At 42.9% G+C, this 26,564-nt stretch overlaps 1 protein-coding gene across 1 annotated transcript in view; it reads right to left on the reverse strand.

Annotated features, from left to right (window-relative positions):
- GTF3C1 (general transcription factor IIIC subunit 1) overlaps positions 1-26,564 on the reverse strand; it is a gene marked incomplete in the record, with an annotated part of 1,808,906 nt that overhangs the window by 346,428 nt on the left and 1,435,914 nt on the right. Inside the window, 1 exon segment of the mRNA XM_044089472.1 lies at positions 25,000-25,250. Coding sequence (XP_043945407.1) covers positions 25,000-25,250 — 251 coding nt within the window.

Here is a 26,564-nt window from a genome sequence, read left to right on the forward strand (position 1 = left end):
TTGTTGCTCCGCCCAAATAGAAAACCGTTTCCATTTGGCATCATACAGTCTTCTAGTAGACAGCTTGTGGGCCGCCACTAAGATAGCTTTGACCGGGGAAGAGATACCGGGAGTCCAAGCTAGGATTGGAACTGGAGCAACCAAGCCGTGAGCTTCAGATCATCCAGATTCGGGGTCGGGAGGTCTAACAGGTGCGAGATCAGATCCGGGATGGGATACAGAATCCAGGGAGGATTCACTAGATGAGACCTTAAATAAGGGAACCAAGCCTGACGAGGCCAGAATGGGGCAATGAGGATTATTCTGCTCCCCAGCCGTCTGGCTTTCTGTAAGAACTTCAGCATTAGAGGAAGAGGAGGGTAGGCATAGAGGAGACCGAGTGGCCAAGCATGAACCAGAGCGTCTCGGGGAGATTACCCGGGTGGGGGAATTAGAGCGAAGTAGTCGTTGCACTTCATGTTTGAGGGAGAAGCGAAGAGATCGCAACAAGGTTGACCCCATTTGGAGAATATTTGTTTCGCTACTTCGGGATTCAGAGACCACTCGTACGGCAATAGAATCATGCAACTCAGTTTGTCCGCAAGGATGTTGGACCGTCCCGGAATGTGTGTCGCTATGAGAAAGCGGTTGGTGGAGATCATCCATTCCCACACTCTCATGGCCTCTCGGCAAAGTGGATAGGACCTGGTTTCCCCTTGTTTGTTGATATACCAGTCTACCAACATGTTGTCCGTCTGGACTGCAATAGTCTCAACGGGGAGAAGGCTCTGGAGTGCTTGCAACGCCAACAGCACCGCCCTCACCTCTAGGACACTGATTTGCAGTGAGGTCTCCATGTGGTTCCACGTGCCTTGGACTGTCCTGCCTAGACAATGCCCCCCCATCCAAGGCGAGAGGCGTCCATGGTCACTGTGGTTAGGGGATGGGGCATAACAAAGGGCCGACCTTTGAGGAGGTCTGGGGGATTGGAGGCACCACAGAAGGGCCCTCTTGCAAACACTGCTGAGGCGAATGGGATTGGTTTAGAGGGTAATGCAGGAAGGACCATTGGACTTGGAGGGTCCACTGTAGGACCCTCATGTTCAAACGCGCCATGGGCAGCATGCTGATGGCAGCCACCATCGACCCTAGGGCCCTCAGGACCAACGCTGCTGAGGGAGCTGGAGATTGAAGAATGGCCTGCACATGGAGTCTCAGAGTTTGAAGCTGGTCTGAAGTCAAGAGGGCTAGGAACCGGTTTGTATCCAATCTGGCCCCGATGAAGTCTATGATTTGTGTCGGCAGAAGGGAAGATTTTTCTACATTGATTGTGATCCCCAGCCGGGGAGCTAGACGGAGGAAAGAGTCCCTGGCCGCACAGAGTAGATGCCTTGTAGGGGCGGTCAGGAGCCAGTCGTCCAGGTAGGGGAAGACCTGAATTCCCTGGAGTCTCAGGTGGGAAGCTATCACTGACAAAACCTTGGTAAACACCCTGGGGGCTGTGGTGAGACCAAAGAGAAGGACCCTGAATTGGTAATGGCTGGCTGGAACCTCCTGGAGCGTCTGTCCATCAAGATGTGGTAGTATGCATCCTTGAGGTCTATAGAGCACATCCAGTCGTTCTCCTGCAAAAGAGGGAGAACAGATTGAAGTGTGACCATCCGGAACTTTTCCTTGGTTACTGACAGGTTCAAGAGGGATAGATCGAGGATTGGTCTTAAGTCCCCCGTCTTTTTTGGCACCAAGAAGAACCTGTAGTAAAACCCCGATCCAAACTGGTCTGGGGGAACGTGCTGAATGGCTCTTTTTTCTAGCAGCTTCTGGATTTCAAGAGCTGGCTACCTCTGATCGGGGGCATCGGGGAGGAATCTGAGATTGCAAGGGGGATGAAGAAACGGGATTTGGTAACCTCTGGATATGATACGAAGCACCCAGCGATCTGTCGTAACGGACTCCCAAGCTGCCAGGTGCCTCGAAAAATGCCCCCCCCAACGACTGCCTCCAGAGTGGAGCAGTCGGGTAACCCCTCAGGGCTGCTGCGTGGGCCAATCAGAGAATGATTCTCTGGACCCAAAACTCCTCGGACCCCCTCTTCCCCTAGGCTGGCATCCACCCTGTCCTCTGCCTCGGAAGGACTGGGTGTCCGGAGCGTCACGGGACTGTTGTGACTTCCGGATCCACATCTTCTTCTGTCCCTTTTGGTTCTTGGAGAAAGACCTCTGGGGAGCAGAGAAGCGGATTCCAACGGCAGACGTCTTCCCGTCCTTCTCCCTCTGGACTAAAAAAGAAGTTATGTTCTTACCATAACGTTCCATGTGGAGTGTTCATCTCGCCTTTGTTTTAGAGCCGATCCTCGGCTCGCAAAACTCTGCATCTAAGAGAAGCTCGAGACCAGGCTATATCCCAAAATCCTCCCTGCCATTACTCAGATCTAGTTTGCAAGCAAACCAGAAAAAAATCAATAATCCTAATGTATCCAGGCTACAAACTGCTATGAATGAAAACATTCAGAGACACCATCTCACTGACAACCAACAAGGTAAAGAAAGATACCCGGAATAGGTAAGACATGTGGACCAGACTCTAGTCCTACTCGTTCCAAAACCGAGGGAGGGAAGAATGTAAAGAGATGAACACTCCACATGGAACGTTATGGTAAGAACATAACTTTATGTGAGTGTGTTCAATCTTTGTTTTACACGAATTCCCTAGCTCCGTCACCCTGAGTGACTCATGGAAGAACGCTCCTGAGCACAGTGGAACCAAAGGATGTCCTGTCTATGGAGGTTTTGTCAACCCTATAATGAGTGATGAAAGTATGTGGTTTAGACCACGTGGCTGCTGCACAAATCGTGTCCAAAGGTAGGCGAGCTGCATGAGCCAAGGAAGTGGAGACGGACCTAGTAGAATGGCCTTTTGGTTTGGTGGGTAAGGTCTGGTTTGACTTAGAATACACAAAGGCTATACAATCAGTAAGCCATTTAGAAAGAGTGCTTTGTAACTGCCATGCCCTTTACATTATCTGCAAATGCAACAAAAAGTTGATCTGATTTTCTGTAGTCTTTAGTCCTGTCTAAATAAAATCTGAGTTGCCTGTGGACATCTAACTTGTGTAACATATATTCCAGCTTACTGGTATGGTTTTTAAAGAAAGTGGGGAGTTCAATGGATTGATTAATATTAATGACAGAGCATACTTTGGGAAGGAAGGACGGATTTGTTCGTAAAGAAACTCTATCTGGGTGAAAATTTATGTAAGGAGGTTTAATAGACAGTGCTTGCAGCTCTGAAACTCTCCGAGCTGAAGTAACCGCTACAAGAAAGAGTCTTCCAAGACAAAAATTTCAGGGGGGAAGAAGAAGCTGGTTCGAAAGGTGGTAACATTAGTTGTGACAACAACAAATTTAAATTCCATGGGAATAAAGGATCTCTGACAGGAGGTGGCAGATGGAACAAACCTTTCATAAAGGCTTTACAAAGCCTGTGGGACATGATAGAAGAACCATTCTCACCAACATGAAAGTTGGATATGGCAGCCAACTGCACTCTTAATGTGGAAGTAGAGGCCCCTTCATGGAAAAGGATGGAAAGAAATTCTAGTATTTTATGTGGTCCAAGTGTTGATTAGATGCCCAGTACACAAAGCGTTTCCATTTACTGTTGTAAAGTTTTGTGGTGGAAGCCTTATGAGAGGCAACCAAAATGCGCTGCACTGCCGGAGAAAGAAGATCAGACCTGGCTAGGCGGGGAAGTGGAGCAGCCAAGCTGCTAGTTTGAGGGATAGAAGAGACGGGTGAAGAACTCCCGACGCGCGCCAGTAGATCTGGTACTGGGTCCAGGATCCAAGGTTCCTCTATTAGATGGGCTCGAAGAAAGGGGAACCATATCTGTCAAGGCCAGAATGGGGCTATGAGTATAATTGTCCTTTCCAGGTTCATGGCTTTCTGGAGAAATCTGGGAATCAAGGGAATAGGTGGGAATGCATATAGGAGACCCCTGGGGACATCCCCTGGAGGGGGTAGAAGTGCAAAATAGCTTCTGCATTTGGCATTCATCGGGGAGGCGAATAGATCGCAGCAAGGCTGGCCCCATTTGTGGAAAATTCTCTCCGCCACTTGTAGTTTGAGGGACCACTCATGAGGTAACAGGATGGCTCTGCTCAACCTGTCCGCAATGACGTTGGATGACCCAAGTGACCCGTGGACTCTGCCCATTGCCAAATTCTCATGGCCTCTCTGCATAATGGGTAAGATTTGGTTCCCCCTTGTTTGTTTATGTACCAGACTACAGACATGTTGTCTGTCTGAACTGCTACTGTCCCTAGAGGTAGGAGGGTTTAAAAGTGCTGCAACGCTAGGAACACCGCCCTCATTTCTAGAACATTTATGTGCAGGTTGTACTCGATGTCGGACCATTCCCCTTGGACTGTTCTTAAAGTCCCCCACCCTATCAGGGAAGCGTCTGTGGTTATAGTGGCTGTCGGATTTGGTAGAACAAATGGACGACCCATGGTGAGGTCCTGGCTGGACATCCACTATGAGAGGTCCCGCTTGCAGGATTCTGTTATCAGCATCTCGTACTTTAGGGGTAACTGTTGGAATGACCACTGCGTGAACAGTAGCCATTGAAGGAGTCTCATGTGCAACCTTCCCATGGGAATCGCAATTAGGGATGCTGCCATGAGACCCAAAACTTTCAACACCAATTTGGCTGGGGCTTTTCTGCATTGCAGCAGAAGAAGAACCTGTTCCTTGAGGGATGAAACCCTTACTTGAGGGAGCTTTACTAATGTTAAACGGGTATCTAGGTCCGCTCCGATAAATGAAATATGCTGTGAGGGTAATAAGACAGATTTTTTGAAGTTTATGGAAATCCCTAGGTGGGAACAAAGGTTGACTGTATAGTCTCTTGCTTGTATGAGGAGACGCTCGGTGGTGGCGGTGAGGAGCCAGTTGTCCAGATAGGGAAACACCCGGAATCCTAGACATCTCAAGTGAGATGCTACCACTGCCATGCATTTGGTGAATACCATGGGGGCTGAGGTGAGCCCAAAGGGCAGGGCTCATTGAAAATGACTGACGTGATCTCTGGACGGTCTGGCCATCTTGATGTCCTTGAGATCTATTGAGCACATCCAGTCGCCCTTCTGTAAAAATGGAAGGATCGATTGAAGCGTGACCATCCGAACTTTTCCTTCTTCAAGGTATTGAGATTGCCGAGATCCAAATGGGTCTCCAGTCCCTGTCTTTTGGAACTAAAAAGAACCTCGAGTAAGTTCGATCCTCTTTGGTCCGCGGGACTGGCTGAATGACTCTTTTCGAGCAGCTTTGAAATTTCTATTGCTGCTTGGCCTACATCTGAAGACCTTCTGTGTTGGGGTGGAGTTGACATAAGGGTATTTTGTATCCTCTGGTTACAATGCTTTTACCCAGGAGTCTGAGGTGAGAGTTTGCCAGGCCTGTGGGTATAAAGCAGAGCATGACAGTCGGGGCCTCCATTCAGGAGTGCTGGAAAGGCTTACCAGGGACAGGATCCCTGTCGCCTTGGTTCCTGCTGCCAGGGCGCTCTCCCTTGTCTGCCCCCTCTGCCTCTGGGGGTTCACTCTGTGTGGCCTGGAAAGATCCCAGAGTTCTACAGAACCACATTTTTCCACCTCGTCCTTTGGGGATGGAACGGAAAACGGAGACAGCAGACAGAGTCTTTCCTTCTTGCTCACACCGAGTTAATGTCTCTTTCACTTTGGGCCCAAAAAGAGTGGCACCATCAAACGGGGCATTGGCGAAAGAAGACTTGAAGGCTTCCATCCAGGATTGTCTTCGAGCAATCGCCCTTCAGCCGCATACGAGATGAGCCTCATGGACGAGTTTACTACGGAGGTAAGGGTGTTAAGCGTTACCCTGGAGGGTATCTCTCAGCTCCTTGATGAGATCCCTCTGTAGTCGTGTAAAATGTGTCAAATAGTTTAAAAAGTCGCTGAACTAAAAACGCTTATCTGTCCATAGTCCTAGAATCCTTATTAGGAGGATGAACAGAAGAGGAAGACTCCGACATCTCCTTTTTAGTGGCTGCTGCCACCACCATAGCCAACGGGACTCCTTTGTTAGGTAAGTCTTGTCCTGGGGCAGTAATGAACTTACTTGGCTTTCTAGGGACCGGTTCCACTGTGTCCGAGCAATCAATTCCATTAACTCATCGAAGGGTGGAGTAACCCAGGAGGTAGAAGGTTGAGCACCAAATGCCTTCAGCAACACTGACTCGTCCTCAGTGGGGCTAGGGACTGCCAATCACCCTCTGTTTTAATATCTCCAATATGTCCGCAAATGAGACATCTTCGGAGGGTGATTTTGGGGACCCTCTGACTCCTCCAAGTCAGTGTCAGACATTAAAGATTCCTGTAGTGCCTCCTCTTGCCTCAGGACCTCATCGGAGGGGATTCCGTGAGGCCTCAGAGGAACAGGGGCATCCTCTAGGGATGGCTGAGACAATGGTGCTCCACGCTTTGGATGTGTCAGGAACAGAAACAGAGAGCGGCTCCTTAGGGGAGGGAGAAGATCGTCCGATGTAGTGGTTGTCTGTGTAGACAAAACCTTCCTCATGAGGTCAAAGGCCCTGAACCTCGGGCGAGGACTCTCCCGTTCAAGAACATGGAAGAACCCATGGGTCTCGACCCGAGGACGGAGCCGAGCCGATCTGCGCCGAGGCGAGGGAGAGTCGGCACCGAAGGTCGGTACAACTCGGTCATGGAACCAAGGAGAGATCGTCGACTGACTCACCTATCGGTTCCGATGGAGTCAAGGTAAGTGGTGTCGATCGCAGGGTTTCGCACAGATGGCTCCACTATCATTGGCTCATCCTCTTCCGTTCAAGACTGGATGGGTCTCGAAGGAGGACCTGTTGGAGATAAAGGGAGGCCTTCTCAACTGGGAGGAAACTGCAATCAACCTGGAAAGAGCCGTGTTCTCCATCAGTTTCTGCATGACACGATCCACATCAATATCAGAAAGTGGTCTGGAAGAACAAGATGGCACCGACCAAGAATCGATGGTCGGTTCCAAGACCTGGGGCTCAGTGAGAGACAACGCTCGGCGCCCCCCCCAAGTCTGTGGAACCGGGCGAACTTTGGAAGATGTACTCTGAGCCGATGACATACATCTTCGACCTTCAAGACTTAGAAGCCTGGTCCGACTTGTCCAAGGCTTCTTGAAAAGGCTTAAGAAGCCCCTATCAATAAGTTTCTGCGTTGTCTGTCATGCCCCTCCCACTGAAGCAATGCCAACTGGAGCAATCCTCTTGCAAGTGGAGAGGGCCAAGACAGTAGATGCAGGAGGTGTGGTTGTCAGTGATGGACATTTTCTGTCCACACTGGCACCGTTTGAAACCACTTTTAGCTTTTTCAGACATACTGAAGAAGTGAGGTAAAAAAAATAAAGGAGAGTTAGAATTTAGAAGGTAGGCCCCAAAGGGAAACCTATAGAAAAAAACTAACAAAATAACTAGTTACACACACACACACACACACACACACACACACACACTATTGTGATAAAATACAATTATTCACAACAAAAAACTATAACTTTTTAGGACTAAAAGAAGCAAAAAAAATACTATCTTATCTGTCAAATTTTAAAACTCTGGTCTGAGCTCTCCGACGCGATGTGACCTGTTGCAGCAGCAAACTAGATCTGAGTAATGGCAGGGAGGATTGTGGGATATAGCCTGGTCTCGAGCTTCTCTTAGATGCAGAGCGAGCCGAGGATCGGCTCCAAACCCGTGTGTAAAAACAAACGGCGAGATTGAACACTCTCACATGTTTCACGTACAGTTTTGCCAAAGAGGGCAGAACCATCGAATGGGGCATTAGTGAAAGATGCCTTAAAGGGTTCCGCGAAATCACAGTGTCGGAGCCACACCTGTCGCCTCATGACGATGCCCGCTCCGCTAGCTCTGGTGGCTCCTTCCGTAGCATGGGATAGTAGCCGCATAGAGGTATTAGAAATCGACCTAAGAGTGGCCATTCGGGCAGAGTACATCTGCTTGTCCTCTGCCGGCATGGACCCCGGGGGTGACTCAGCGCTTTAATGAGGTCACATGACATGTGCCATGTAGTTCAGTGACCTTACCGAGAAGATAGCTGAACTGAAGACTCGCTTCCCATCGCCCGAGACTCCTTGCTAGGAGGATGGACCGAGGGACTTTCTTGAGCCAGTTCATCAACATGGCATCTTCCCCAGTGCACTCTGTCGGAGGGACTAAGAATCCTGGCAGGTCTCCACAGTATCTGGCTCCTTCCACGCCCTGGTAGTGATCAGGTCTACCAGGACACCCAAGAGGTAGACCAGGAACACAGATTTGTCCAAGGTAGGCTTTGACCACCCTCCTCTTATCCTGAGTATCTCCATGATGTCTGGAGCCTTCCCTTCCTCCAAATCTGTGTCCTCGGTTAAGGACTCAGGAGTCCAAGTGCCTCCTTTGCACTTGCGGACTTCCTCGTCCAAGGAGGCCTCACCAGGCTCATCATGTCCCAACAAGGGAACTACCTGGGACGTTAGAGCAGGCTGTCCTTGAGGCCGGGTGATGGAAGCCAGAGCCAACTGAGAGGGAGGGGCCTGAATCTCAACAGAGCCCTCTCCACCACGTCAAAAGCTGAAGGAGAGCTGCTCTCTATGGGATCCGAGAGCAAACCCTCCCTCGGATCCGACAAGTGGATCGGGGCCGACGGGCCAGTCTGCTCCGACCTGGACGGAGCCAAAGGCAGACTGACACCCTCGGATCCGAAGCTCAGCTCTGGGCTCCAAGAGCTCGGATCCGCTGAAAAGGGACCCAACAGACTCGAGGGCGCTGTCGGCGCCGAAGTACCCGATACTATCGGCACCGACACACCCCCGGCTCCAATGCCGCTCAGCTCCGAGGACTCCAAACCCGAGAAGCGGGTTGGAGAAGCAGCAATCGGGGCAAAAAAAGGGGTCGAGCTCCCCCCCCCGGAGGGGGGGAGGCAAGAGCACTCCCCCATCTGCAGTTGGGCCTGGAGGAATCTTCTCATCATCCGGTCCAAATCTGTGTCCGTTAGGCTTTTAGTAGACCTAGAGGAGGCCACCGAGGTGGGATGGGAGTGCCGCCTCAATGACCTCGAAGGAGATCGGGCCTCCTCCGGCCCCGGTGAGAAGCAAGGTGACTGGATCCGGGAAGGAGAAGGCTCGGAGGTCTTGGAGGGAGAAGCCAGCTGGCAGGGTTTCTGGCTTCCCTATCCTCCTGGCCCGAGGGGGGAGGTTGAGTCCCGGCCAGGGGAAGGGAAGCAATCGTGGGTACTGCCGCAGCTGTGGCAGGCACCACGGGGGGACCGGAGGTCCTCTGGTCCTTAAGTGCCCTGGGGTTGAATGCCTAGTACATCCAGAGGAGAGGTGTTCAACCCCAAAGTGTGGCCATCCGCTGAGGATAGCTTATGGCCACAAAATGTCTTTGGGGCCTCAGATATTACTGTAAGGAAAGACACACACACTAGGCTCCAATCACACACAGACACACGAGGGGGATAAGCTGAAAATAAATTTGAAGAGAAAAACTACAAGGGGAAGCTAATCACACAAACACCACTCTTTTTTGACAGAAAGGGTAAAGAAAAGACCAAATTTTTCTCACAAATCTTCACTAACACCTGGAACTCGAGGATCAAGCTGCTGGCTTCAACCGCGGCAAATTAGATCTGGAGGTCACGGAGGGTTGGCAGGGGATTATGGGTAGGGGAGGAGCTTGGAGCTCGGATCTCTGCTGTTGAAATCTGCCGGATCGGATCCGAAATGGATCCAAAGCCCCATAGGTTGATGCCCAAATGAAGTTAACTACTTCAGATGAAAATGTTTACTGAAAGCACGCAAGCTGTTTTTCACATCTAGGAGGGGGGAAGAGATAATAAAAGAACAAATAGTAATTACTGTAAGTGGAAACCACAGGCTGTAACAGCCACTTCAGCAAGGGTAACCTTAATTTTAGATTGGGTAATGCCTATAAGTGCAACTGTTGATTTGGGACAAATGCGTCTACCTGGAGACAATTTTTTTTAAAAAATGTAAATCATTTTCTGTTCTTGTTCTATGCTGAAAAAAGATATGGGTTCTGAAAAATCTATTTAGTTTTTTTGAGTGTTTTCATTGAAGCGGAAAGTGTAGCATGGGCTCAAATGTAGATGAGAATAAACTACATAACACAGTCTTACATATTAAGCTAAATGATGGAAATATACATTCAAAAGTGCTGTGTCATATACTAGGTGGGAAGTAATACACTTCTATCATAAAAGCTTCTCTGTCCATATTATCATGGAATGTAACTTGCAGTACAGGTAAGTACAAAAAGCAGAGTACTGCATTTTATAAAGTGCATGGTGCAAATAAGCAATGTTGCAGGACACATATGGATAGAAATTAGGTAAACTGAAATTATTTCAGAGTAGCAATGAGCAGAGTTATCAGGGAAATGAAAAAGGGAGTAATAACACTGACTGCAGGACAGGCTTTGATAGTAATTGAAGAGGAAAAGAAAAATAGCAATGGTAGATCTGTGGTAATAAGGGGTTATTGGAAGGGAAGAAGGATTACAATGGAATGTATTTATTCTTTATCTAAAACTATTATGAAGCTTAAGAGAATTTGGGGAAAATAATTAGCACTCAACAAGGAATATTAAATTGTATTACACATAGGTGGGGACTGGAGCCTGATTTGCAACAGTAAGGATGCTTCAAGGAGGATCTAGAATGTAAGGTCCAGCAAAAGAGCTTACATTTCTGAAGCAATAATTGGGAAAAATTGGAAATGAAGGTATGAATTTAGTGGCAGGAACTTGAGCAGAATTTACAAATTATTATTTAAGTTACAATAACTGCACTAGTCTGGATAGGTATTACATTTCACAGCAGCATGGGTATTTAACTGAAATCTTTAAATCTCATCCAATAATTATTTCTCATTATACACCAATAAAGAGCAAGATGAAAGATGCAGGATAATAAAAAAATGAGAGACTGATGCTTTCCCACTTATCTGTTGAAAAACAGCAATTTAAGGAATTAGTAGTGGACATGACCTAAGAGTTACTAGGGAAAATAGAAATTTCTTCAGAAGGGTTAGCTAATGAACGGTGTAAAATGAAACAGTTTAAAACATGGTAGAAATGAAAGAGACAGATGGGAAAAAGTAATAGGAATTATTTACATGGATTGACAAAGGTTAAAGTATTGCAGAACAAGGGGAATCTCAATGAAAAGGAGGAGAAGCAAATGCAAAGTGTTAAAGTGAAAATTTGGACAATATGCACAAGTTTACAAAGGTAAATATCTACTTTTTGATAACTTGCGAGTAAAAAAGCTTTTAGCATGATGAGTTACGCTACGGAAAGCAGAAAGCGTTCCTGACAAATTGGGGGAGCCTAAATCAAGAAAAAATAATCCAAGATCCTACATAGGTATTAGAAAGATATTATTTTATTTATTTATTTACATTTGTTGACCAGAAAAATCTGACTGGACACAAGTCCTTTTTCAGCGGAGGCCCAGGGAGAAAAGCTCCACAATAAAAACAATTAATTACAATTTACAAGAAGTATAGGTAGGTTTTGTTTAACGATAGTAGTAAACAGTTATAGTTCAAAATGAAATTAAGTATTTAGTTAAATGGTACAACACTTATATCACTGGTGCCATAAAGACTAGCAAGTACTTTAATAGCTGAGCTAGTAGCTATTACCCTTGAATAACAGTGGCTAAGATTACAGCTGAGATATAGGTTTACAAGCAAAGTATTTGGCTGTAATCCGAGGTAGTTAGAGGGGTGGAAGAAAGGGATTAGAGAGGTTGGGGTAGAGATGTATAGCACAGGAATGGGGAAATCAAGAGAACATGCAAACGGAAACATTTACGGTAGACTTAATTATGCCAAGATTTCAGGAAAATGAGGCTCAACAATAAACCACTAAAACAGGAAGAGATTAGATGAAAAACAGTGATATGCAATCAACCAACAGAGAAGTCTCCAGAGACAGACGGCATTCCTGTGAAAGACGGTAAGTTAGTAGGGAAGGTTTGAACAATATTTAAAATAAAAGGGGGTTACCAGCATCCAGGAAGAAAGTTGTGAAGGCTATATTACACAAAGAGGGAAAGACCTTTCAAATCCAGCTTCATATAGACCCCACTTCAATTTTAAACCACGATTATAAAGTGTTTATGTCCATACTAGCTAAGCCAGTGGCAAAGGTGTTGACAAAATTGAAAGATATGAAAAAAAAGTGGTTTTGTAGATGGAAAGCAAACAAATGACATCAACAGAACAATTATGACACAAAGGGAAGCAGAGTATAAGAAAACATCTCTGTTGTTGTTGGGTCTTGATGCAGACAATGCATTCAACAGAGTAAAAGGGTATTTTTATGAGTAGGGCAATGACAGCATTCAAGTTCCCTTACAGAATAATAGGGTTAATTAAGAGGGTATATGAAGGGTCGGAAGCAAGAATTAAAGTGGGAGAATTCCTCTTTGACTTACTATATTTGAAAACAGGAATCAGGGAGGTGTCAGCTTTCTCTACATTGGCAAAAAATAAGGGATTCAAATTCAAGGATATGTGGTATGTTAATCAAGAAAAAATAGCTTTACTTGCATATGATACTATTTTGCACTTGATAAATTAAAAAAAACATTTTGGTGGTGTGGAACATTTTGAGATAGTTTTGTGCGTTTTCGGGATATAAAATAAATGAAGGTAAAACAAACAAAATGGGTCCAATGGGATCAGTGTTCTACCCTGGTTAATAAATTCAAAATAAAATAAAGACTACAGCTGTTAACTAGCTACCCACACATGAACTGGTTCAACAATACTCATATATGTATTGGGACTTAAGGTGAAGTGTTTAATATATGCATTAAAAAGGATGCTATTATGGCAGCTAAAGGTATGTGGGAAGAGATTAAACACAAGATAACACAAAAATTGAGAATCTGGAAGCTCTTGACTTTGGCTATGGCCAGTAATATAAGCATTGAAAATGCTTCTTATCCCTTTAATTTATATACAGGTCAGGAGTATTTTTAATTGACTACAGACGTCATGGATCGTAATTAATAAAGACATGAAAGAATTTGGAAGGGGAAGTAGGCATGAGTTAAGTTAGATATGCTGATTTTTCACATAGAACAAGGGAGTAGGATTACACAATTTGAAAAAGGATTCTTTACAGATGTGTAGTTAAGGTTCATACACACAATACAAACAGAAGGTCAAAAATCAAAGAGGAAGGGGGTAATGATGAAACTAAAAACAATGTACCCATGCATTACATGGTTCAGAAATACCCATATTTACCTCCATTCCCACCCAAACCCTCATATTTCCTTTATACTTGCATCATTTCCTCCACATCCTCCAACTAATCACTTTTATCCTACAAACTACCTATTCTGTCCAATTAAGCTCCTTATCACCTGGCCTCTCCCTTCAATTTTCTGAGTTCAGTTCTTCTAAACACCATTATTGGTTAACCTGCACAAGCATTTAAAATCCACATCCTCCATTTTAAGCTACATTCCTAATTACATATATACAGCTGTCTTTCCTCTACTTTGTGACACTACTTCATAGAATCACTCTAGGTGGCTGTACTCTCCCAGCAGTGCTGCATGATCCCCTTCTATTTCCTCTGGCTACCTTTATTTTACTCTCGTCTATATTAGTGCCCACTCTCTTCACAGCCACTTCTCATGTAAATTACTATCTTAGTGATAAGCTCACTAAGACGATACACTATTTTTCACTTTATCCAACTACTATTACAAGTGGGGGATATACTAATGAACTGGCACCCCTGCAATTACTTTCTACTATTCTGCAACCACTAGTCCTTTTTCTAACTGATGCTTCATCTTCTCTCTCCAGATGACATGCGGAAGTTTTCTTTTTTTCCCTCTACACTTCCGCTAATAAGGTCAAGTCTTGCTGGCATACAATCTGGTCCATACTATTCCACTCTATTTTTTTAGCTCTTTACTCCATATAATTCTATATTAATATCCTTGCACCACCTCTTACAATCTTCCATTTACTATTGACTCCCCTGAACTCCCTTCTTCTCTTCACCAGACTATGCAGCAGTTAGACTGGTCATTCCCATGTACTCTCCGAAATTCTCACAAAACACCACATTCTTTACAGACATTACTATCTTTTATTGTGTCCCTAATTACTGCTAGTCTAGCTGGCAAATAAACTAGTATATACTTTTCTTACACCTGACTTGTGACTGTTCTATATTCTCATACATACAGCCTTTCCATCTATCTGCTCAAGTACTCCTATCACTACTATAATACCCCAGTGTAAGTGGCAGACAGACTGGCATCTATCTATTCCCAACTTTACATTTGCTCAAACCAATGCACTCCTTAGACACACACACTTTTCTCACCTAATTCATCATAGGCCAGGATTACCCTCTTGTGTCAACTATCCATCTTAAATCTCAGTTTAATCTCACAATAAGCACTCGCACACCCGTCATACCAACACACATACAATCTACTCTTTCTCTCAATAATGGTAAAGTTAAGATCTCCCCTATTCTGCTTGACATTCTTAAATTCACTTACTTCTATTCTTCATCTTTATGACAACCTGTCCACAGAACCAACTGCAAACAGAATCCATGTTATAACAGATATCACCACTATAGTCACCTTCCCTCTTCCCCTACCACTTCTCTAAATTACCCATCTCCTCTTCCTCTATAAGGCAGTTCGGAATTCAAATTTACATGCTACAAAATACTTATCGTGCAACTCCAATCAAGATCTCCTCCCTCAGAAAATACCTAAGCTCTTGAATCCACTACTTAGAAAAACAAAATAATTAGGTCAGATGACATTCATGCCAATCCAGGACCTTCCCAACCTGGGACCTCTACAAACAACCATCCTTCCCTGATCACCCGACAACAGCAACTACTCCAACTGTCCAGCATCAAAAACAACACACTACATCAATGTATGCAACATAAATAATAAACGGTCAGCTCTTACTCCAACACAGGAATGGAGGAAGGAGATTCTGCCAATAGGGATGACTGCAATTAGGGATACAGACAATCAGCAAGAGGGGGCTGGAATTTATTGGAGAAAACTGGCAAAGGAGCCAAGGTAATGGGAGCAAATTAGAGAGGGGAAAGGTAACATAACAGGAAGAAGCCAATAATTTATTTGGATTGCAGGCTAAAGACAGCCTTCTATCAAGGATTGATATCAGAATATAGAAAAAGAGAAAGAAATAGGGGAATCCTAAGTGGAAGACCAGCACCGGTAGAGTTATTAGTAAAATCTTGAACAGAAGTTGCTGTTAAAGGAAGAATTAGTACAGCATACAAAATACTGCATGATAACTATAAGAATCAATCAGAGGAGGTTAGAAAGGATTGGGAAGAGAGACTGGATAAGCAATTCACAATGAAACAATGGGGGAATGTATGTATGCCTCCTAAATATGCAACATCTAAAAGATTTAGGATCTTTGCTTGGAAGTGTTTACATAGATCAAGTAGATTCCAAAGAATTTTTCCTCAGGTAGACAGCAAATGTTGGAGGTGTGATGGGGAAGAAAGAGTTAAGTGGGAACATATTTTTTGGCAGACTTTAAATGCAGACTGCTCTGTCAGAAATACTGGGCGAGCAAACTGGTGTAATCAAGGAAATGAGTTTTTGAGCTACGACACAGAATCAGAATTACCTACACATATTAAGCAGCCCTTGCTGAGTAATTATGGAGGCTAGAAAAATAGGCCCAACTCCAGAATGGGTAGAGGAGTGATTCTAATAATTAAGCAATAGTCTCCATTATAAACCACCTCCTCAACTACACCTAATCTTAAAAACAGTCAAGCACCAAAGCACCAAACTGGATGTCAGACAAACTAACAGTAGGTCATCACACCCAACTTTCCATTATGGTAATCTCCATCCCACCTCCTTCTCCTACCAGCTCTATAAAGACACCTGGTTACAAAATCTTCCTTAACGGCTGCCTAATAACAGCATTACATTAGGTGACCTCAAATGCAACTGTTTGGGCCCTGTTTCCAAACTTTCCATACAACTAAACAAATTATTACATTAATTCCACCTACAGCAGTTAGTAAGGGAACCAAATAGACACAATCTCAAAACAGGAAATTATTCCAAATTAGATATTATAATTCCTTCTATATCTAGTCACTGTGTAGGCATCAGCATTTTACCCAACAGTCTCAGCAACCACTGCCCAGTAATATCCTTTTGATGATTCCAAACAATTAAAATCCACACTTCAGTTATCATAACCTATCGTTTTCCTCAACAAAAACTAAACATGATGGCCCAATACCAAGGTAATCTTGACTGGCTCTCCCTATTCCTTTACCAAGTTCCTGAAGAGGCCTTATCCTTCTTTATTACCACTCTAAACTCATTTCAAAATCCTGCATTCCCTACCACTGGAGGCTAAAGGGACACAAATACTACTGGATAACCAGTGAAACCACAAATATGACCAAACAAAGGAATAAGACTTGAGTAAACAAGAAGCAGAGTTTGTCGAATGAACAATTTCAGCAATCTTATATATCCCTCAGAAACAAGAACTGAAACCAACTCTGCTATTTTGCTCTACCTAAGAGAAAAACAAACAAGAGCCTCCAAATCTTCAAAACATTTCTGGAAAGAAATAAAATTCCCAACTGGCTATACCTTTACATCCTTCACCAAATATAATGCCTCTAATAGCCTTTCTGCAGAGGACTATAAACACTTTCTCATCTACTCCATCCATGCCATCACCGACTTATTCAATCCTTCAAATCACTCCTCTCAAGACTGCAACTTCCAAACGAGACAATACCCTTTAGCAGAATATGCAGCAATACTTTACTTCTCAGAAATTGCCATTTAAAAAAACTAAGCAGCTATTAGGTAACATAAAAATCTTTTTTTTTTCCCTGTACCCCATTTTTTTAGGAGAGCAACAGACAAAATTGCAAAACTAATCACTTCTAACTTTAATCTCTCCCTCACTTCAGGAAAATTCCCCTCTTTGCTAAAACATTCAGTCATTTTTCCCCTTCCAAAAGCTCACCCTCCCAAACCCCAAAAAGGCTTGAGACCAATATCCAGTCTTTGTTCCACAGCCAAAGTCTTTGAGAAAATCCTTTTCAAACAAATGCTTACATTCATTAATAGTCATGGAGTTCTTTCTGATAAGCAGCATGGCTTTAGAAAAGCATTTAGAACTACAACTATCTTGTAAGTTACAGACACAAGCTACACTAAATATCAATAATGGGACTCACAACTGCTGCCATATTTGTGGAAATGACTAGAGCTTTTGAGAAGCAAACTATGAACTACTCATTAATCACTCACACCTATAGTCCCCTTTTTGTATACTACTTGCTAACACCCATAGCTCCTTACAGCACCCAGATCTTTTTTGGGTCTGGCTTATGAGTTAATATTAGGCAATACTAGTAAGGGCATGGATTTGTTAACAAAATGACATGAAGATTGTTAATCTATATGTCCTGCTGTGGAGAAATAATCACTCTTTGTGACTTACATTTTCATTTTTATAATCACATTTTCATAACCTAGAGTTATGAAAATATAGTGACTTATATGCTACCAAGGGTCATGGTGTGAAATGCCACAGAGAGAGGCAGGAAATGTGACTGTCAAAGTCCATTTATACCATACTATACTTGAAAAATTACTAGTTGTTTATTAATTATGCAATTAATCAATATTTGTATATGTACTTAATATTTCAAAAAACAAGTGACTTATAAACTACTGCATGGCATCAGGTGAAACCTAAGATGTTAAGAAAATCATATTTGATATTAGCACTTTAAACTGCACATCATGAAAGATATTCAGTGTTATTTATATTGCTAATTATACAATTAAGCACATATTTTCATATTTCTATAAATGTTGAAATAAACCTGTACTCTGACGAATTTATTTCTGTCTTGTGAAAGTTTATGTCTGATTAACCAAAGGGTTCTAGGCTGTATAGTTTCCAAAATATGACCATTTGTTTGTGAAAGATTAGCAAAAATAAAATGTTGGGTTTGTGTGACTTAATAATAAATTACAGTAATTATGGACATACCATGAATGGACTGACTATTATCATAGTAAAGAATACTTCTTACTGGTAACATTGCTATTTGTATAGCTTTAATAGCCTGTATTGTTCACAAATTATTTACATTTGTTTCTTATGCGTTTTACGTTGATTTTTCAGAAAACGCTATAGAATGCAAAAATATATGTAGGCTGCGAGAAGTGCGACAATCCATAGGTGTTGCAATGTCTAGTGTTGCAATGTTTTTTGGCTTTTCTGGTTAGGGGTAGCCACAGCAGATCACCGGTCCACAGATGGATTGGTAGTGGGGATTTTACAGTGTCAAGTTGCCAGCTTGGCACCCAACCTTCACAGAAGGCACACACACATGCATATGCACCTACCTGCATGTCTTTAAAAGTTACTCGACCACAGGGAGAACATGCAGACTCCGCACAGAAGGCACTCCAGCCGAGAATCGAACCGAAGAACCTCTTGCTGTGAGGCAACAATGTTAACCGCTGCACCACCACAACCACATAGGTGTTAATGAGTTAAAAAACTTTAGATTTTTAACTTTGGTGCCAATACAGTCAAAACAGTTTACTACTTATTTCGAACATAGGACCTTTCAAGTCCTCATAAATAACCAATTTTCATATAGATGCACACTTAACACAGGAGTACCTCAAGGTTTCAATCCTAGGCCCCTTACTGTTCTCCTTATTCTTTAAGATATTACTGAAGGCTATCCCTCATTACACACAACACTATATGCAGATAACACCTCTCCAGGAAAATTCTAACCTGCAAATCACTCTCCAACAGTCTTTTTCTAACCTCTGCACCTGGGTAGAAAGCAACAACCTACTCATTAACCATACAAAGACCAACATAATGCTTTTTACAACCCCAATCAAGCTTCTCCATTTACCTGATTTACAAATTAGAGATTACCATAAGAATTCTATTCCCATGGTCTCCAAAAACAAATATCTAGGCCTTAATCTGTATCTGTCACAGAATTTCAGCTTACAATCTGACAATATAATATCAGTCCTAGAACAACTAAGACTATGTTACAAAATAACACATTTCTCTTCAGCAGCCTGGATTGTTTTATGCAGAAAATGTACTCCTTCCAAAACTGGAATACAGTCTACCATTTTTTTTGTCTTCCATTCTACTTGCAGCACACAGAAGCTTTGTAAAGCAACGAACAAAATATACAGGCTCACACTTCTTGCCGACTGCCTCACCCACCGCTGTGATTTTATCAAATAAATACACTGGCTTCCTGTTACTGACAGAGCTACTTACCTGCTTATCACCTTGTTATTTAATGTCTTAACAGATGGCTACTGCCCTCCACTAAAAAGGAAACTTCCCCTAAAACAACTGACTTACTCTCTAAGAAGAAGCCAAATGGTATCACACTATTTCAAGAGTCACCAGATATAAAAAGCAAAAAGATTCTCCAGGAATTTAAATCAGCTCTTTCTAAACATCTCCATAGGGAAACTGCATGCAACTGTTTTAAGGACAATGGTTAGTAGCACAAAGGTGCACAGACGAAAAGTTCATTATGTAAACGTTTAATTAACATGTTCCTAGGTTCATAGGTAGGTAATAGGCTATCGGCCCTAGGGCCTATACAAGCCCAGCCAAAAAGGTACCCTGGCTTTTGCCATCGAAGAAAATTATTTTCCTGTGCCACTATCGAGCAGAGCCACAGAGGTGATTCCCGGGGTGAATTTCCTATTTCCCATCCAATCAAGATTTTTCTTGAAGAGTGCTAATGAGGAGCTTTGTTTGATATAGATAGGTAGTTTATTCCAGAGTATGGGAAGTCTCTGGGACAGGAATCTACACTTCCAGCATGTTCTGTTTATTGTGGTGACAAGGTTTAGGTCCCTAGAGCGTGTAGCTCGGAGGGATTGGGGTTTTTTTAAGTAGAGCATGTCCAACAGCTCTGGGTTTGACATAGCTTTGTATGTTAGGCAGAGATCACCTCTGAGTAAGCGATATGCAACAGAGTAAAGCTGGAGTTTTTTGAGACTGTCTGCGTAGGGCATCTGTTTGAGGCCAGTAATCCTCTTTGTGAGGTATTTCTGCGGCCTTTCCAGTTGTTGTAGATGTCTTGTGAGGTACATACCAAAAGGGGCATTGTACTCTATAATGGGTCTAATGAGTGATGAGTAGAGGGGAACAATGACCTCTTTTTTTCTGGATGAGAAACCTTTTGTATGAGGTGTGCCACGTAAAAGGATTTCCTGACTACTGTGGCAATGTCATTATCAAAGGAGAGACTACTGTCCACCTGTGTCTGAAGGTCTCATCACACTTTCGGTGTTAAGTATACTACTGCCTATGTTGCAGTTCATGGGTACAGAGTTTTTACCAAAGGGGATGACAATGCACTTTTTGGCACTGAGCTTAAGGCCATGGCTTTGACACCAGGCATCTGCCTCAGTGAGGCCCTTTTGTAGGATGTCCACATCGTTAGGAGTTTCGATTATGGCTCTTAGTTTGCAGTCATCTGCAAACTTTGTTAGCCAAAGACCTTCTGTGTTAGCCTGTACTTCAGAGAAGTAGATACCAAACAGGAGAGGACCCAGGACTGAACCCTGTGGTACTCCACTTGTCACTGGTCTGAAGTCGGATTTGGAGTCTGCTACTTTCACAGTGTGGGTTCTGTCGGTGAGCCAGTTTGCAACCCTTCTTGTGACATAGGGGTTTATAACATAGTTAGTGAGTTTATCTATAATTCCAGAGTGGGGGATGGTGTTGAAAGCCTTGGCAAGATCTAGATAAGCTGGGTGAACCACCTTATCCTTGTCAATGGCTTTGGTGACTGCCTCAAAGAAATCTATCAGGTTTAGGAAACATGATCTGCCTTTTATAAACCCAAACTGGGTGGGGTCCAGAGTTTGGAGATTACCAATGTCTTTGTTTATAATTTCCATGATAATACTTTCCATGGCCTTGCAGACCAGGCTCGTCGGGCTAATGGGGCCGTAGTTCCCGGGGTCGTGGTGGCTCCCCCCTTGTGGAGTGGGATAACCGTCGCTGTGCGCCATTCAGCAGGCACAAAGCCTGAGGTGAGGCTATGATTGAACATGGTAATTAGGTTGAGTGCCAGTTCGTTCAGTAGTTCATGTAGAACACAGCCTGGGATGTTGTCTGGTCCCATGGATGCTGTGTTCTTGGCTTTGGAGAGTGTGGTTTTTACCTGTGCAGCCGTGATTACAGGAACTTTGCATTCTTCCGGTATAGAGATGGGCTCTTTAGGTGGTGAGGGGGGGGGGGGTAAAGTTAGCACTGAACCTATCTGCCAGGATGTTGGCAATATCAGTTGGGTCTGTATATTTAGTGCCATTGTGCTTTAACTCACAGTAGATCTGAATGTTGCCATTGAGATTCTTGACATAGCTATAGAATGCTTTGTGGTTGTGTTTTAGAATCAGTGGCGATTTTGTTTTCATAACTAGCTTTGGAGGATTTTATCAGGGATGTCAGCTTCTTACTGAGGCTGACCAGGGAGCTTTTTCACTCATGAGATTTTACTCTCTTTTGCAACAGTTTCTTCCTTCTGTTGTACGGTTTGTTTATGGCAGGGGACCACCAGATTGGTTTCCTTTTTTGGAGGATAGCGTCGTGGTTCTGTTTGGGATAGCACGATCCATGCACTCATGTAAGTGCTTATAAAGTGCAACTGTGTAGGATTCAGTAGTCGTAACTGTATTGTCCATCTGCATAGGTGTCATGAAGTTCACCACTTCTGTCTTAAGAAGCATGAAGTTGGCTTTGGAACATTTTTTTACCATGGTTTCCTTAATGGGGGGTGGAGGCAGGATGTGGATATGTAGGGTAATTAGGTTATGGTCGGATCGGACCAATGAGGCATTGACTTCAGGTGTGGAACACCGGTCACTCATGTTGGTAATGACTAGATCTAGGATACTGTTGCCCCTGGTGAGGGTGTGGATAAGTTGATCCAGGGCATTGGATTTTATGAATTCCAGAAAGCATTGAGCAAAGGAGCTGGTACATGAGTAGTTTTCCAGTTAATGGTGGGGTAGATGAAATTGCCCATTATTAGGGTGTTTGGTTGAACCCTAATATTTTCCAGTACATCAAGAAAAGAGGAGTGGGAATCCTGGGGCATGGTGGGTGATCTGTAGCAAGCTACAATTTGGAATGCAGTTTTGCCCAGAGTTAGTTGCACTTGGATAACCTTGGCTGCATTATGCTGAGCAAATAGCCTGGAGGTGTGGATATCCTTAATGAATATGGACACACCTCCACCTTTGGTGTTCCGGTCCAGGTTACATGGCCGGAAAGTGTGGTATGAGTTATAGCCTGTAGTGCAAGGGTGCTCTATCTGCACATTTCAACTGATTTTACACCACACTGTCTTATTTTTTTAATTCATATAATAATGATTGTGCAACTATCATCAACCATTTCGACTCTCTATGTAATTTTTTGAAATGTCAAACTTGTCCACAAGACAATGAAATGGCTTTTTCCAATTAAATGTAAACCATACATCGGTGTTGCATTTTACGAGAAAGATAAAGAGACTGAAAAACAAAATTATGTTAGTGAACATAGCAATCAAGAATTAACGGACAGGAAACATTTTTGTAGTGTCACAGTACAGTGCTCTCTAAATGAGTGCAGACCAAGCTGGAATAACAGCATCAAAGAAGTTGTAAAGTATACAGTATGATCGATGTTTAGTACATTAACCCTGTAGCTTTCAATTTCATTCATGAAAACATAATACAAGGCAAAAATGAATAAAAAATAAAACTCTGCTTGGGGCTGCAACATAAAAAACAATGATATGAAGGTATAAATACATCTGCTACCTTCAACAAAAAATACATAACTCTTGTTAGCGTTACATCAGTGGCAAAAGCCAATTTCAGACAGAAAATCTGAAGATAAATATGTTGGTGATAATGTAGCTACTTAATATTAAATATAATCCCTTATTCAATTCTATAGATATAAGTCTTATGTTGCTGCTGATCAAAAGTCAGGAGACAGAAAAAAACTTTCAAATATTGTAACAGGAAATCCGAGATGACACAAGTTCATGTCACCATGCAATGACACACGTGTTTGCATGAATATGCACTACTGCCTTTGAGTGCCAGCTTTTAAACAAGAAGTAAACCGATGAGAAGCACTCCGTAACACAGCTGGGAAACAGATGCCATGGTATCTTGGCAACAAAGCTTCCCTCAGTAACACACTACAGGCAGTGATACATTAAAAATAAAGTAACACACAAAAATTTAAGTTTAACAAAAGGAAAGAAATAAGCCTTCTGCAGTATTAGCAGGTAAAGCAGTTACTACAGTCTGACCTTAACTATGGAACATTAGCTACAGTCAGATTTTATCTATGGGACATCTACTCTTTACTGCAGTCTTTTACCTTTATTTAAATCTTCTGCCTCCAGATTACCTTGAGTTATGTAACATTACCCTTTCCACTAGAAATGAATATCATCGTATCACGCTTAATAAATCCAATTTGCAACCCATCCAATAACTTTCCAACCTGCTTCTTGGATCCAAACTCTACAAGCTCCTCAATAAACACTACTGTTCTTCCTTTGCCCACAATCTACTTAGACAACACCTACAGTTACTATCTAAGAAGTTTTAACCACTCTGGTCCACTTTAATGTTCCAGAACCAGACTTCATTGCACTGTCCATGCCTTCTCCATCTCAAATCCTAAACTCTATGAATCCCTCTCTACTAATCTTAAATACCTCACCTTGTGCTAACCTAAAGATCGGCTCAAGTTCTTGTCAATTTGCAAATGTTTTTTCCTCTGGACAGATCACCTAATCCTCCAGTCTTCCCTTCACCATTCGGGCATTTTTGTCTTCCTCACATTATTTCCACATGCTGATATGTGACATATCTTCCACACTGTACATACTGCATATAGCTAATTTGTGTTTTCTTACCTTAAGTTTGCTAACCTTCACACTTCACTATTTTGATTTCTTCCACTCTTTTCTTTAACCACCCCTTCCTACTGTCTCTTATACTGTGTACTTTACTATTACTACTGAGATTTTGACTAATTGCTATCTTCACACAACATTTTGTTTGAATTCAGAATATTTCTGGTTAACTTGTTTGCATGCTGTCATTTATATCTGTCCAGGCTGAGAGTGAAATGGGTCCATTTGGATCAGTGCTCTACCCTGGTTAACGAACTGAATAATTAAATAAATAAAATAAATGCTACTCCATCACCATCTCGCTCCTACTTATGGACTATTTTAATGAAAGAAAATGTAACGAAAAACCTTTCTTCACTGGGTACAGTGTCTCAGTTTGTGAAGTTACAAATTCTGATAATGTACAAAAATCATATAACAGCAGCATTTATGCAAAATGACCAAATGAAGCATTTATTTGATGACTGGAAAAATGTCTGGATCACATTTGCAGTTCTCAAACATGATCCACTATGAAAAGCAAGGACAATGACTTCAGACAAGCAGATGGTAATAGAAGGTGTCACTTTACAGAAGCAATCAACACTGATTATGTAGGTTATTTACTAATTTATTAACTAAGTAAGCCACACAACATACTATCTTCTCAGAGGTAACCAGGGATCACTGATCTGATTAAATCACTTTCTCATAGTGATAAATCATCTGCAAGTAGACAGAGATGTAACAAAAAAGACCTGCAGAACAAAACTTATTAGCAGTACATGACCCTTAACCCTCTATGTTACACTGTCTATCTACCCAAATAGATACATAAAGAACTGACATGACTGAGCTTAAATAAACTTAGACAGTATAACACAAGTGAATAATTTTAAAAATCACCTGAACTTGAAAAGTGACTCCGAGCTGGTGTGCAGCGGAGTTTAATTTTAACCTGGCAGGAGTTGACGACAATGTTATCAGTAGAGTTGATGTTGCGAATGCTTACAATTCCAGGTACATAAAAACCTTTCATCAGTAGGTAGTTGGTATGAGATGCCTGGCGTGCTTTCACCTCTATCTTTCTCTTACTGGAGCCTTCCTCATCATCTTCATCATCCTCATCATCATCATCCAAACCCTCCTTTGTTAAACTAAAGCAAAATGTGCAACAAGGTTAGAAGAGTTAAATGTTAATATCAATGTACAAGCAGCCAAAAAGTACAGTTTTGTACCTACCATAAATGTAGATGTCCGAACAGGATAGCATCTGCAGTCCTTACAAATGGGTTGTCCTGTCGTCAGGCAGCCCTTCGGTCGGCCGGATTCCCAAGTCTGGGTCTGGCCTCGGCTGGTGTCGCACTTCACCCGACGTCATAGCTGCAGTTCTTCGGGTATAAAGGCATCAGCCGATGCCATTTTCCTCAGTGTTTCTTGCCCCAGATGCCAGTTGCCCTTTTGGAAAGCTAAATTTTTGGATAAATGCCAATGTTTCCAAATAGTAGAAGGCAAACACACAAAATAATCATGTATGTACATATATACAAACAAATACACCATAAGAGATGCCGCCCGAGCTAGCTATTAGGTGGGCAAATACCCTAGGAGTACCACAGAGGGGAAGGAGGGTAATCCTGACTGCAGATGCTATCCTGTTCGACATCTACATTTATGGTAGGTACAAAACTGTACTATGTCCTTCAAGGATGCATCTGCAGTCCTTACAAATGGGTAGAATACCATAGCTAAACTAGGGGAGGAGGAAGAAGAAATTATGGTGTAGTTAGGATCCCTTGCAAAACAGCAGTGGCAAACCCTGCTCGGGATCTAGAGTATAAAGGTAAGTTATAATGCTTGGCAAATGTATGCACGGAGGTCCAAGTAGCAGCCTCTATAATGTCCTTGGTAGCCACTCCTCGTAAGAAAGCTGTGGTAGTGGCTGTAGCCCTTGTAGAGTGAGGTCTTATGTTCTGTGGAATTTCCTTTCCATGGTAGGAATAACAGAATCTAATGCAATTTCCTATCCACTTGGACATTGTCTGTTTGGAAATTGCTTTTCCTTCTCTTCCTGTTGCATATGCTACCAGAAGCTGGTCAGATTTTCTATTACCCTTGGTTCTGTCCAGGTAGTAGCGTAACTGTCTATGTACATCCAATGTATGCAGCAGTCTTTCCCCCCTGTTCTGTGGATTGGGAAAGAAGGTAGGTAGGTGGATTGCCTGGTTTAAAGACACTCTGGATACCACCTTAGGCATAAATGTAGGATTAGTTCTCATGGACACTCTATCTTGATGGAAGATTAGGAAGGGTTGTACTGCCATTAAAGCCTGTAGTTCTGAAACCCTTCTTGCTGAGGTAATTGCCAGCAGGAAAGCAGTTTTCCAGGATAGGTGTTGAAGATCTGCTGTTGCTGCTGGTTCGGAAGTGTCAATTTTTCTAGTACAAAGTTCAAGTCCCATGCTGGTAAT

Source organism: Protopterus annectens, chromosome 12.part0 (genome assembly GCF_019279795.1).
Source record: "Protopterus annectens isolate FY-2018-M chromosome 12.part0, PAN1.0, whole genome shotgun sequence".
NCBI lineage: Eukaryota > Metazoa > Chordata > Ceratodontiformes > Protopteridae > Protopterus > Protopterus annectens.